At 36.4% G+C, this 13624-nt stretch overlaps 1 protein-coding gene across 3 annotated transcripts; it reads right to left on the bottom strand.

Moving 5' to 3' along the window:
- Positions 1 to 757: 757 nt before the first annotated feature.
- LOC103038024 (trophinin associated protein) lies at positions 758 to 13277 on the bottom strand. 3 transcript variants are annotated; one of them, XM_007246740.4, is made up of 16 exons: positions 13140 to 13277; positions 11777 to 11860; positions 11389 to 11632; positions 10611 to 11133; positions 9284 to 9432; positions 8668 to 8731; positions 8155 to 8294; positions 7830 to 7893; positions 7041 to 7180; positions 6021 to 6081; positions 5394 to 5461; positions 3811 to 3921; positions 3594 to 3710; positions 3190 to 3484; positions 1709 to 1881; positions 758 to 1597 (listed from the first exon to the last, which is right to left on the bottom strand). In XM_007246740.4, the coding sequence occupies exons 2-16, from the start codon at positions 11833 to 11835 to the stop codon at positions 1526 to 1528; spliced, it is 2280 nt and encodes a 759-aa protein (XP_007246802.3). In that variant the 5' UTR covers positions 11836 to 11860; positions 13140 to 13277; the 3' UTR covers positions 758 to 1525. The 3 variants fall into 3 exon arrangements, with proteins under 3 accessions (XP_007246802.3, XP_022532604.2, XP_022532606.2); XM_022676883.2 differs by having other exon boundaries at positions 3594 to 3707; XM_022676885.2 differs by lacking the exons at positions 7830 to 7893; positions 8155 to 8294.
- Between the last annotated feature and the right edge of the window lie 347 nt (positions 13278 to 13624).

The raw sequence follows: 13624 nt of genomic DNA, 5'->3' as shown, positions 1-13624 counted from the left end.
AACTGTCAAAAACACCCCTATCTTCATGAGTGCAAAAGCCTCATTCGAGCAAAAAGAACAGCTGCAGGCAATTTGCATAGTATGTGAGGACTAAATATACTAAAACTAAATATAAGAGGCAAAAAAACACCCGAGAGGTAGAAAAAAGAAGCTCAGGAGCGATATTTTGTTCAGCACGCACACGATTCCTTTTTTTTTGCTTTTGATTTTCACATTTGCGCTTGCAAGAAGTACATTTACACACAAAATGTTAAAACACGCAGATTCATTTTTTTCACCTGGTATTTTTGCGCATCCGACTTCTTGACGTTCTCTTTCTACTTTAGGGTAATCACACTGCACTATGTAACCTCAGTGAAGCAAACTGGACAATGCTTACAAAAACTGGGAGTAAAATGCTTTGCTTTTCTATTAAGATTTATTTCTCATTTTCTCCCAATTTAGCTAGGCCAATTGTCCCACCCATTCAGCTGCTACTCAGCTATATTACAGTACCATTATGATATATTTTACACTTACTGGCTAGATAACTCAATGCAAGCAGGTCAGGACCACCTCAGGGGGTGCTAGACGGCACCAGATGAAAGAAAAAAAAAAACCCCAAAAAAAAACATAGCTTGCAAAACTGTTTGTTAAAAGAAATGAAAAGTTGTATCAAACTCACACTGAACAACACTTTAAAAAACAGGCATAGAAGTGCAAGTGTGAATGAAATAAAATGACGGGCTCAGTTAACAGAACAAATAAGATCAGAGCACATCTTTGATATACATTTATTATTAACTATAGACAAACAATATCAAAGGACACTGATCATAAAGCAGGCTTCACAACCAAAAGCAGCAGAGCCAGCTTATCCATCAAAATATCCATCTTCTTGTGCACACATGATAAAGCATTCTTTCAGTCAGACAGTGATCAAATGTTAGTGTTTAGTTATACACATATATACAGAAAGTGATCCTGCAAACATCATTTAAAAACACAGAGCATAGAGCCTCTGAGCTGGAGGACAAATAATCAAGTAAACGCCAGTGTGTGCAACATTAGGGACCTACACAATCGTAATTTAAATTACTGAGGTCCTTAGTTATCAATATTTTACAATCTCTCACAGGAGTTAATCCACATAAGCAGGGTTAATATTAAACAATACTACTGATAATAAAAATACTGTCTGGTATATGCTGGCATTGAAGAGCTGGTTTCTTTGGCTATTTGGCAATAATAACTTAATGCACAACTACAGGGAAGACATTAAGAATGACCTGTAAAAACAATGTTGCATAGTACATCATTTGTTAACTGTAATCTTTGCTTTTACATCATGAAAATGAACTTTTTCAACATTCCAACAGGACAATGCTTGTCTATATAACTGCTGTCTTCTCAAGAGCTTGCCTTGAAGACACAGATAAGATGCCATGGCTTTTTAAGAAGCTGTGAAGTAGAAATTGGTGAAACTAATAAAGACTCAGAACGGACTTTTACGAAACCAGGTTGAACTTTAAATGATGTTCGGCCATCATCTTATTGGTGAAGAGAGAAGTGGGCCAGGACTGTGACTTGAAGACCCAAAACCAATAGGCATAAAGCACTGCAGAGAAAGAAGAAACAGAAAAAGCAAGAGATAAGTATAAGTCAATTTAATTTCCATTAGATCAACAATGTTCCCAAATAAGCTGGACAATAAGACAAAAATTCTCACAGTGGAGTCCTGAAACAGCAGTATGGAGGCCACAGGGTTGCTGCAGCGGGGCTGTGTGGGCCAGGCCTGTTGGCAGGAAGTGTATGTAGCACACTCTTCATCCAGAAACATCTCCTCCAGGGGTGGCAGACGGCGTCTCAGAGCACACACTGCTGAGCTGAGGCTGCTAGAGGCTGCAGACAGACCAATAAACACATAGAAACACACTGATGAACACTGATACATAGTAAAATTGTCCAATAGAATTGAAGATATGTGGATGTGTAGTGCTGCTAAAATAAAACTGGCATCTGTATCTGCAAATCATGAGGGAAAAAAATTGTGAGTTCACTATTAAAGTATTAAAATTGATCAAATATGGCAAATAAGGTCATGGGGGCCTAACGCTTATGGATGCAATCCATTGAGGCACCACCTCACAACATACAGGACTTAAAGGATCTGCTGCTAAAAGTCTTGAGTCTTGGTGCCAGATACTACAGAACACCTTCAGAAGTCTTGTGGCATCCATGCCTCAACAGATCAGATCTGCTATGATGACTGCGAATACACTTAAGAAAACTTTTAAAGTTTTGACTTTTTTTTTCAGATTGACCAACCTTCATTTCTTAAAGTATTTTTTGTTCTTTACTTAGTTGAGTAGTTCCTGACATAATATGGATTAGAACATTACTAAAACAGGGCTATTCACTGTATACCTGTAACTCTACCTCTGATGCTCTCAAACACATTAAGAGGCAAGAAATTCAAGTAATTACCTCTTGATGAGTTCAGCACAGCTGTTAACTGAAAGCCTGAATTCCAAGAGAAAATGCTGCCAAAATGTGCAAAGAGGTGCTCAAACACACAGCTCTGGATTTAGATTGATTTTACCAAATTGAAAACCTCTGGAATGTAATGTAATATATCAAGAGAAAGATGGATGATCATAAGCCATCAAACCAAACTGAACTGCTTGAATTTTTGCACCAGGAGTAAAGGCATACAGTTATCCAAAAGCAGTGTGTAAGACTGGTGGAGGAGAACATGCCAAGATGTATAAAAACTGTGATTAAAAACCAGAGTTATTCCTCTAAATATTGATTTCTGAACTCTTATAACTTGAATATGAATATGAACTTGTTTTCTTTTCGTTAATTTGAACATTTCTTATTTTCTGCAAATAAATCCTCTTATTTGGATTTTTTTGAAAATTTTGTCTGTAGTTTATAGAATAAAACAACAATGTTCATTTTAAATCAAACATATACCTATAAATGGCAAAATCAGAGAAACTGATTCAGAAAGTGAAGTGGTCTCTTAATTTTTAAAATTTAATGTTTCCATGTATTAGTGCAGATAGATTTTAGTATTAATCTGCAATGCATAATATTTTTAAATAATAAAAAGATACAGTTATTAACTAACAAGTTCTAGCAAGTGAAGATACGCTTGAAAAAAGGCTATTTTAAGTTATATTAAGAGAATAAAGACAGACCTACCTTTTGTCTTACACTGTGTACTGGGGCTCGATCGTTTACTTGTGTCTGAGTTGAGGGAACTCTGTGATCCGCTGGGCTGGACTGGCTGTACCGGTTCTGTGCTCTGAGATTCAGTGCTGGAAACACATGGCTGAAGCTGCCCTGCATTCTCAGAGATCTGAGAACAGTCCTGAGTCGGGCCCGGTCTGAACAGCCGCTGACCGGACGAGAATACGATGACTGACTGTCTGTGTGGTGCCTGAATGAAGGGCTGATTGTTCGGGACCATGTTCTCTTTATCTGAATGAAGTTCAGCCTACGAGAAACAGCAGCATTAACAGAGAATGAGGTAACGATGAAGTAATTCAGAGAAATCACTACTTTTTTAGCTATTTAAATCACATTGTAAGTAGAATAAATCTTACAGTAGGCTGACGCTCCAATGCCGGACCCAGTGCAGCTTCATCTCCTTCTTCCTCCATCTGCTCATGCTCCTCCTGCTCTGGTTCCTCCTGAAATAGCTTCTGAACCACATCCTTCTGCTGCAGATCCACATTTCCACATTAGCAGGTTTTAATGGCCGTTTACTTCCTTAACAGTGTAAATGAGTGTCAAACTTCACAATAACTCAAAAACTCCCACCTGCTGCTGCTGCTGCTGAGCTGAGCTGTCCGTACTGGAGCTCTGGGCTTCTCGTAACGCAGGAGACTGGAGATTGGACAGAGCTGCCTTACGTGCAGAGATTAGCCTCCTCTGGAAACATAACATATATTATAATTCAAAGACCATTTAAAAGACCCTTTATTTAATTGATTCAATAATAATATACAGCAAAATGTATAAATACAATATACATAATGTGTACAATTTATTTTTTTTCCATTAAAATGTCAAAATTGTCCATAAGTCCAAAAGTTCATCTTCGTTTTAGTGCTTTCACAATTTGTTTAAAAACACATTCACTTGTTGGTCTGTGGTCTTTTTACATTGTGTTTTCCATCATTTATATTTCATGATGCATATTACCAGCCAAATTCTATCTTTTTCTATTTGATCTACATGATTTACCTTAGATTAAATGCAGCGGATTAGTAAAAGCAAAACTAGGCTTAAAAAATGGATGCTACTACAGTTTTAAGTAAAATACTAAAGTTTTAGCCATTTTTATAGACATCTAAAAGAATCAGACTTCAAGAAGCAGCAAAGGACATCAAATAATTCATTAAACATAAACATGTAACATTTTAATATTAATATATGATTATATATGATTAATAAAGCCGTCAGTTAATGTGATGCTAATTATTTGTTACAGCTATAAGCTTGCATTACTTCTTACATTGAGGTTTGAGACCGTTTCTGGTCATTAATGCAGAAGATAAGTTAAGTAATTAAAGTAGATAAGATAAGTTAAATCATTAGACTTTAGATTAGAGATTTTAACAGATCTTAACTACATTCTTGGGGTAGAAAATGTTATGTTGTTTCACTACTTTGTTCCAGAATTTGCTGCTTAAGTGTTCATTGGTGTTGTTAATCTATTTATTTTGCTCTGTGAAGTTTAAAAATAGAACAGTGACAATCTTCAACAATCTTTAACTGTATGGAAATATCTTTTAATGGAAAAAGTATTGAAAATGTAATGTAAAGAGTGTCCTTTTATTTAAACCCAAATGCAAATTATACTATTAAATGTGGAATAAGGCTGAAAATAACCTTTAAAATGTGATTGATTTGCAGCTCTGTAACATTTTGAATTATTAAGCAATCATACAGAAGAGGGAGTGATGTAACGTATTATAGCACTCGGCCTCGTGCCTACGACCGCAGCACAGCAGTGCCAATATTACAAGTTATATCACAAACTTCGAGTGTATTATTGTGATTATACCTCAGTTCCATTATCACGGTTTATTAAAAGATTGTGAGTTAAAGAGGACGAGAAAATACGATCCGTTTGGTTATAAAAACTCTGCCAGTTAAAATAGTTCCATTGCTGCTCTGTTTGTAGCTGCGCTATTTGGTTTGTAAGCACTTCATCGTTGCTAGATTACCTGTATTTGGCAAAGTAATACATAGAGAGCTTCAGTTACAGTGCATTACCGGCTGATAACGGCACTCATAGAACGCCTCTCAGCCAATCACATTGCAGGGACAAAGATTAACTGTGAGTTTTGGTACAAACAGCAGTGAATGGCAAATACATTAAACAGCAGTGCACTAACCAGTGACTGTGACTGGCTGTAGGGAACTCGCTGCTGCGTTCGCTTGGTGTTGGGAGTTCTGCTGGCACCTGTGTTGTGTCAAAAGGAACAAAAATAACAAATAGAGAAACTTAACAGTGGACAATTTTATACAAAAGTCTTAAAAACAGAGATAGACTTTATATTCTACCGATTAACGTATAATATTGCATTACAGGACTGCCCTTATGTAATCTGACATTGATAACTAAAATACCACACAGTAAATGTTGAATTGTATCTTATTAAGAATGTGGCTAAAATCTAATCTGGATACAGTTCAGATTAAAACAGTCCAGGTGTAAACGAGGTGTTTTCACACCTGAAAGTCTTCATCAATTTCAGCACAACATCAGTTATTTTTCCTCTGGTTTGTTTAAATACTGCCTCAACTTCCTGTATTATTCTGAAAGTCGGAACATCTGCAGACAAACTGGACCATGGTTCAGTAGATCCAGATTTTTGGTCAGACCAAACTTTGTTCCTTTGGACCAAACAAGGTAGGTGTGACAACACCCTCAGTACATAAATGGGGACTTTAATTGTTTAAATTTTGAAAAAAAAAAAAAAAAAAAAAAAAAAAACTAAAAATGAAAAAGAAAAACTCACCAGTGTGTGCCTCTGCTACTGTTCCTTCTGCTTTAGGTTTCTTAAGTGGTACTCGTTGAGCCTAAAGTATATTTAAAAAAAAAAAGATTATTTGCTTAAAACAATTCTAACAATGCATCAAAACGTAAAAGTAAGTAATTACTTAAATCAGTAGAATATTTTTCTTTCTTTTTTTTTTATTTCTACCTTTTTTTTTCATTTTTCTCCCAATTTAGTTAAGCCAATTGTCCGACCCATTTAGCTACTCAGCTGTATATCCCCCATCACAGGTGATGCCACAACACCAAGAGAATGAAGACTAGCACATGCCTGCTCTGACACATGTCAAGTCAGCCACCGCTTCTATTCAAACTGCTGCTGTTGCAGCATTGCTGAGTAGCATCACAGCACACTCAGAGGAAAGCACAGCGACTCAGTTCTGATACATCAGCTCACAGACGCCTTGTGCTGATCGACATCAACCTGGTAGTGATGTATATTTATGAGAGCGCCATCTACCCACCCAGAGAGAGAAAGGGCAATTGTGCTCTCTCGGTGCTCCGACAGCTGATGGCAAGCTGCATGACTGGGATTTGAACCAGCGATTAAATAAAAAGGTTAAATATTTATATTTTAATGAAAGTGTCTGAATGTTCATAATTATTAAATGTTCATTGCTGTTTAAAACAGTGTAATTATGCATTATTATCCTTTTATTTTATGTCAGTGGCATAAAATGTTCTTCAAATGACTTTTGAATATTGTTATCACAGCCATTGTGACAGACCTATGCATATGTATCACTTTTTTTTTCCATTAGTGCTGCACTAATGAAATGCTATGTCATGATAAACTATACCACCCAACTGACCTCAAGCCGTAAAATACACGTGCTTGTATAGTTTATGTAACAGTAGGAAATACTCAAATTTATCACCTTTTACATTACTTTAAAGCTATTTAAAGCATGTTTTGCCTGATTGACTCCATACCTGTTTAATATGATTTGAATACTATGATCTACATTAAATGCAAACTCACAGAGTAAATGGAAGTTCCTCTCCCTGAGGGGCAGGTAGACACTCGAGGTGTTGCTCCAGAAGCTCCTCCAGCTTTAATCCCCTCATTCAGCAGTATACTACGAAGGGCTGACGGGTCAGGGGAAAATGGCACAGCACTCCCTAAAACAAATACATTATCATACAGCAGAAATAATGTGCAGAGTTTATATTGTAATATACACTTCCATGCCATAAAATAGTCTCCACCTGGATTTAACTAAGTAAATGATGTGGGGTTGATGCTGCAGTTGGTCTGCAGGTTTAGGTTCAGCAACAGTATGTGCTGAAAGAATGAGGTCAGCTGACTACCTGAATACACTGAATATAGATCAGGTTATTCAATCAAAGGATTGATGAATTGTGAAAGAGTGATTCAGGGAGCATGAGATCATCATTTTCACACATGGATTGTTCACCACAGAGTCCAGACCTTAACCTCATTGAGAATCTTTGGGATGTGCTGCAGGAGCGCTGCTTTGTGCAGTGGTCAGACTCTACCATCATTAATGCTGCTGCAAGATCTTGGTGAAAAATTAATGCAACACCGTATTTAAAGAAAATCTTGTGACATTGCAGAACTTACTGAAACAATGCCACAGTGAAAGTGTGAAGCTGCAATCAAAGCTAAAGGTGATTTAACCAAATATTAGACTTTTTTTTTTGGCCAGGCATATGATGATTTTATGTTAATTGTTTTTCTTCCAAAATGGTCCATTATAAGTACTGTTATTACAATAAATGCACTGTATATTCAACAAATAAATCTTACCAGCTTGTCCTGGCTGTGCTGCAGCAGCTTCGGTTTGTGGCTTCTTTAGAGGAACGCGTTGTGCCTTTAAGAAAAAAGAAAAAAAAAAAAACATGCCAATGATAAACAAATCTTACAAAGTCTTACAAATAATAAATATATTCACATTCACATTTATCCGCTTCTGAGATTTCTAATCTATTGGCAATACATCTCTACAAAGACCAGACAATCTGTGTGTGTCCATTTGCACATCTGTGTCAGCAATGGAAGCAACTTGAATAGCCACAAACATCTGAACATATAGTGCATAACACTCAAATCACAGAATATTAAGTGCACTCACAGAATACATGGACATCTGTCTCCCTGAGGGGCAGGTAGACACTCGAGGTGTTGCTCCAACGGGTCCCCCTGCTTTAATCCCCTCATTCAGCAGTATACTACGGAGGGCTGACGGGTCAGGGGAAAATGGCACAGCACTCCCTAGAAAAAAAAATACATCATAGAATTGTAGTTTTAAATAAAGATATTATACATAAAATACTGACAGGCATAGGTCAAAATGTTTAACAAATATAATATCACACATTTATGAATCATAAATAGGCCCATCATGATAACTCCAATATTGACTGATCGTAAAATATATGGATGTGAACTCAATTATCATTATTATTACATTATATCAGTGGAATAAAGTATCCTGCAAACTACAATTATATAGTTTGTCAATATTATTTCTAAGATGAAATACTGCCAAAAATGCCAAATGAGCTATCGTGACAGGTCTAAATCATGAGTACTACAACTATTGCAAAAATAAATAAATAATAATAATAATAAAAAAAAATCATACCAGCTTGTCCTGGCAGTGCTTTAGCTGCTTCAGTCTGAGGCTTTTTGACAGGAACTCGTTGTGCCTTTCAGGGGGGAGGGAGAAGGAGGAGCAGGAGGAGAAGAAGAAGAACTTCATTAACATGAAAATTAACTCTTAAAATTATTTTACTTTGTTTTATCTATTGTACTTATGAAAAACAACAGATATTTTAATGGAAGTGACTCTTTTTTTTAAACTTTTGTAACTGTCAAAGGCAGGTTTATTGAAATGTTTATTTTTATTTATTGTTATGAATTCATTGTTATTGCAATTCATACAGTTATTAAAAAGCACTAAAAACGAATGGTTTTAAAAAGAGTAAAATCTGTCTAAAATGTACAGTGATTTTTCTGACATCCTAAGAAAGCTCTTTGGTCTTGTCCAGGTTAGAGTCTGACTGATTAATTGAGTCTTACATACACATTAAAATTAACCTACCCTTAAAATTGTATACTGTTAATGTCTTTGTCAGTGAGCAAGTTTACAAAACCAGCAAGGGATCAAATAATTATTTTTTTCACTGTAGGTCTCTTAAATAACATTTGTTTAAAATGAGTACTTGGTTTGATGTATATTTTGAACTGATTGCACTCACAGAGTAAATGGAGGTTCCTCTCCCTGTGGGGCAGGTAGACACTCGAGGTGTTGCTCCTGGACCATCCAGTTTAACCCCTTCATTCTGTAGAATACTACTGAGTGCTGATGGGTCAGGGGTAAAAGAGACAGTACTCCCTGTAGAGTTCCCTGCATTAGCAAAGGTTACATTAACATTCACAGAATAAATAAATAAACATTTTATTTAATGTTCTGACATGATAGATCTTGATGGACTATTATAGTAATAAGAAAACATGTCCATGTGAGGCCTGAATAGAAAGTCGCGCTGGACACCAGAAGGTTTTGTCCATGGTTTCTATGTTGGCCCCACAAATGGATATCTGTGTGATTGGCCCAAACAGGGCCAGGGATGGGACCAAGACAGGTTAACATGAGCCATATATCGGTTGTACGCTGAACACAGGGTCCGAATGGGAATAGGCCTGTCACTATAATTACATTATCAACTTATCGTGCAATAAATGAACATGACCTCTATAATATTGGATAACGGTGATATCGTCTGTATTTTTTTGTTGTATGTTTATTCACATATATAACAGTGAACAGTATTTTATCCAGTCATGCATACAGTCATGATCAATCAGTGCTTCAATAACTGTGATTCCATACACACACTGTGGAGAAACTGCAGTAGGTGAAGAGAGAGAATATATATTCTCTGAAACCTCTGCATCTTTTTTGTTATTTCAACCATTTGCAAATAAATGCTCTAAACAACAATATTTTTATTTGAAATTTACTTATATACCTATAAATACCAAATTAGAGAAACTGGTTCTAAAGTGGTCTCTTAATTTTAAAAGCTGTATAGGTATATTTCACAAACTATTATTGATTGTTATGCTTTTCTATTATTGTTATATTGGTGGCATTTAAATTGCCTTAAAATGACAATAATATCAGTAAGCGCAATAATTTCTGGGAAGATATATCGTCCACAAGAAAGTGCTTTTGTGACAGGCCTAGATGGGAGCCATGTGAGTATAATGTGGGCTGTAATTCTTATGTGCCAACCAGAAACATACATAGCAAACATTCCACCTACATAAGTCCCACGGGAATGTTTTAACACTACCTAAAATATAGATTCATATTTAACTTTAATTCTCAAAAGTAATTTTGGAGCGTTTCTATTGGTCCATAAATAATAAATTGTAAAGACACAATATAAAGAACAACTGCCAGATTCATACTTAATCTGAAAAGGAAAAACAATGCAGAAAAAACATTTTTTGCATGGCCGCAACAATATGAAAAACACTGAATACACTTTCAGTATTACATTACATCACAGAACTCACCTGTTATACCTGTGGTAGGTTTAGCAGACAAAGCAGTCTGAATGCAGCCTTTGGTCTTTAATTGGAAAGCTGCTCTCTCCTCCACCCCACCAGCACCAGCTCTGAGAGAAAGACCCGGGTCCTTGGTAAGCTCTGACTGAGCGAGTGTGATGCTGCGCAGCTGTGAGCTCAGGTCTCTCTGAATGGAGGAGTCAGTAACACACTGTAGCACAGACTGTGTGCTGTTAGGCTTGGGCTTTGGACTGGTCTTAGGCTCTAAAGGGTTTAAGGGCTTAGTTTTTGAAGTGTTTGTGTGATGAACATGTGTATTCCTCAAAGATGAAAGGGGATTGTGAGTGGGGGGGTTTGTTCTGTGCTGAGAGGTGGTCAGGGTCTTGCTGGGTGTCGGACGAGTCGTTAGGGGTAGTCCAGAACTTCCTGCCCTTTCAGGAGCAGCTTCAGTGAGCTTCTGGCTGTGGCTCCGAGACTGGGACAAGTTGAATGGAACAGGTTTGGTACAGGTTTTCCTCTTCTGTGCCTTTCCCTGACAAAGTAAATCAGTCAGACATGATTATAATGATTATAACCACCTGATTCACATAGTTATAAAATAATCAGTAGGCTTGCCGTTAGGTCTGGATGATACGACCTAAATTTATCTCACAATATAGGTGTGAAAATAGACTGTTCACAGGGTGTAAGACAGCAAAGAGCACTGTGAGGCGCTTTGGGCAGGGTGTACAATAGGACCCTGTATATTTTTTGAGATCAATATGAAAAATATAAAATGTTGATCTACCAGCAGTGGCCTCTCCTCCCATCTCTTAAGGCCGGGACTTTGAGGGATGTCTGTAAGAACTGGCTGTATGGATTTTGCCAGGACTGGAAGCCTGCTGATGGTCTTTAGTTTATTTGCTCCTTTTGTGGTTTTAGCAGTTTCATTCGGGTCCTGGTTCTCAGATCCTCTTTTGGACGACTGGGTAATGTGGGATTGTGTCCTTAAATTCTCTGAAAGCTTATTTGCTTTTTGGTGCTTCAGCAGCCTGTTTGCATAGAGAAAAAAAAGTATTTAAATAAAGATCAACTACCAGACTTTACATACCACTGTTAGAATGTTGTTTACTCAAATACTTCTGTGCAGAACTGTATGTTAAAGATCAGTAAGTCATGAAAACAAGTCCATTTACCCTGGATTATCCCTCTGGTTTTGATTCTGAGGGCAGAGGGGAGCTGCTGAGGATGCCATTTGGAGACTGATGGGTTTTGAGCGACTGTTAAAAAAAAGAAAAAAAAGAAAGCACTTTAATCAGCTTATGGCGGTACAATCTAAATCAAGATATATAATTTTATATATATAATTTTAATATATATATATATTTTTTATTATAAAGATTTATAATAACTACGTATTATAATGACAAACAAAACTACGCCCACCAAGTAGATATTTACCATACTGATTATATTTTTATAGATGTATAGGTATAAACATTATAACTCTTTGTCTGATTTATATTTTATTTTATTTTTTTTATTGTATCAATTTATAGATGTTTAGATATAACCATTGAAGCTCTGTCTGATTAAACATTTTTTCTGATTATATTTTTTATACATTTATAGATCTGAACATAGCACTGAACGGAATGACTAGTTCATTGAATGCAGGTGTATAAAGCTAAACAGCTAAAAATAGTATTCAATCACTTGACCAGAATAATACTTTAATTTTATTTTAGTCTAAAAGTTTTATAACTTATATATAAGTTTTAAAACTTAAAAAAGTGCTGAAACATTTTTATGGTTCTGTAAGGAATAAGTAGCTACAAGTTTCAGTATAAAAATTATATGAAACATTATATTAAACAGGTTAGCAGAGTGTGGTGTGATGGATGGGTAGAAAAGGCTTCTATTGAATCAGAATAGCAGCCTATTAAATAGGGGATAAAACCCCAAAATTAACGTGAACTAGTGAACATTTTAAACGTTAACTGGTTAATTCAGAGATGCTGAATTAGAGTGTTTAGCAGTATAATCTGTGCTGTTCTCTGCTGCTACCCATCGATATGAAAGTTTTATCAGTAGTGCGCATGCGCGGACCAACTTCTTAATGTTTTCATGCGTTTTTATGGTAATTCTGATCTACTTTGGTGCATTAAACAGCCGGGGCACCCAGCTATTATTTGTCTGGGTGTTACAAACGTGTAAATGGAAATTGTAAATAGTAAAATAAATAATTAGACCATATAAAATACAAACAATGGCTCTTATCAGCCTTATTTACTTAACTGATATACTGATTCAGGCATTTTTAAATGTAGTGCCTTTTCTGGTATTTTTATGTTTATATAAATAAACAGCAGGGTAGCACTGTTTGACAGGGAAGCACAACTCATCAGAACACCGGTTTGCCATAAACAGGCTCACTATAGATCTGCAACGTTAGATAATGAAATGAACTAACGCTGGCCTATATATTCACTATATTCATTATATATTCAGCCAGTTTACCCGATAAACCCAGGCGTATTTAAACCCGTAAATACTCACTGAATCCGGGCTGGAGCGGCCTGGTTCTCCGGGCTGGAGGTTTTTCAGCAGTAAAACCCCTAAATCTGCTATATTTTAGCAGAGCTCCACTCCAGCGTGTTGTTTTCCGGGCTCCACAGTAATTTGTAAAAAGCTCCCATCTCCATTGGCTGACGCAAACCTGTCCTCCACCAATCAGCGAGCTCGAAAAGCACTTCTATGGAAACCAAGATGCGCCTTTAAACCACGTGACTTTTGTTCTGTTTGTGGGAAAATAACCGCCAAAGTACTGGCGGGGTCTGTCTCAAATACCACCATGCTCCCTACTGCCTACTAGTGCACTAGTTTTGTGAGAACGTTGTTATACTTAGTTCTTTCATGCTTAAATATTAATAAATGTTAAAGAAATTAGGTAATAATACATTCTAAAACGACTGACTCTCAAACAGTCAGATATTTTGCACAGCACTTTTTGGACACAGTATTTTTTTAGTATTTTAGTACAA

The sequence above is a fragment of the Astyanax mexicanus genome, chromosome 13 (assembly GCF_023375975.1).
Source record: "Astyanax mexicanus isolate ESR-SI-001 chromosome 13, AstMex3_surface, whole genome shotgun sequence".
Classification (NCBI taxonomy): domain Eukaryota; kingdom Metazoa; phylum Chordata; class Actinopteri; order Characiformes; family Acestrorhamphidae; genus Astyanax; species Astyanax mexicanus.
The sequence above is the reverse complement of the archived record's forward strand: the minus strand, read 5'-3'. Positions and strand labels throughout refer to the sequence as shown.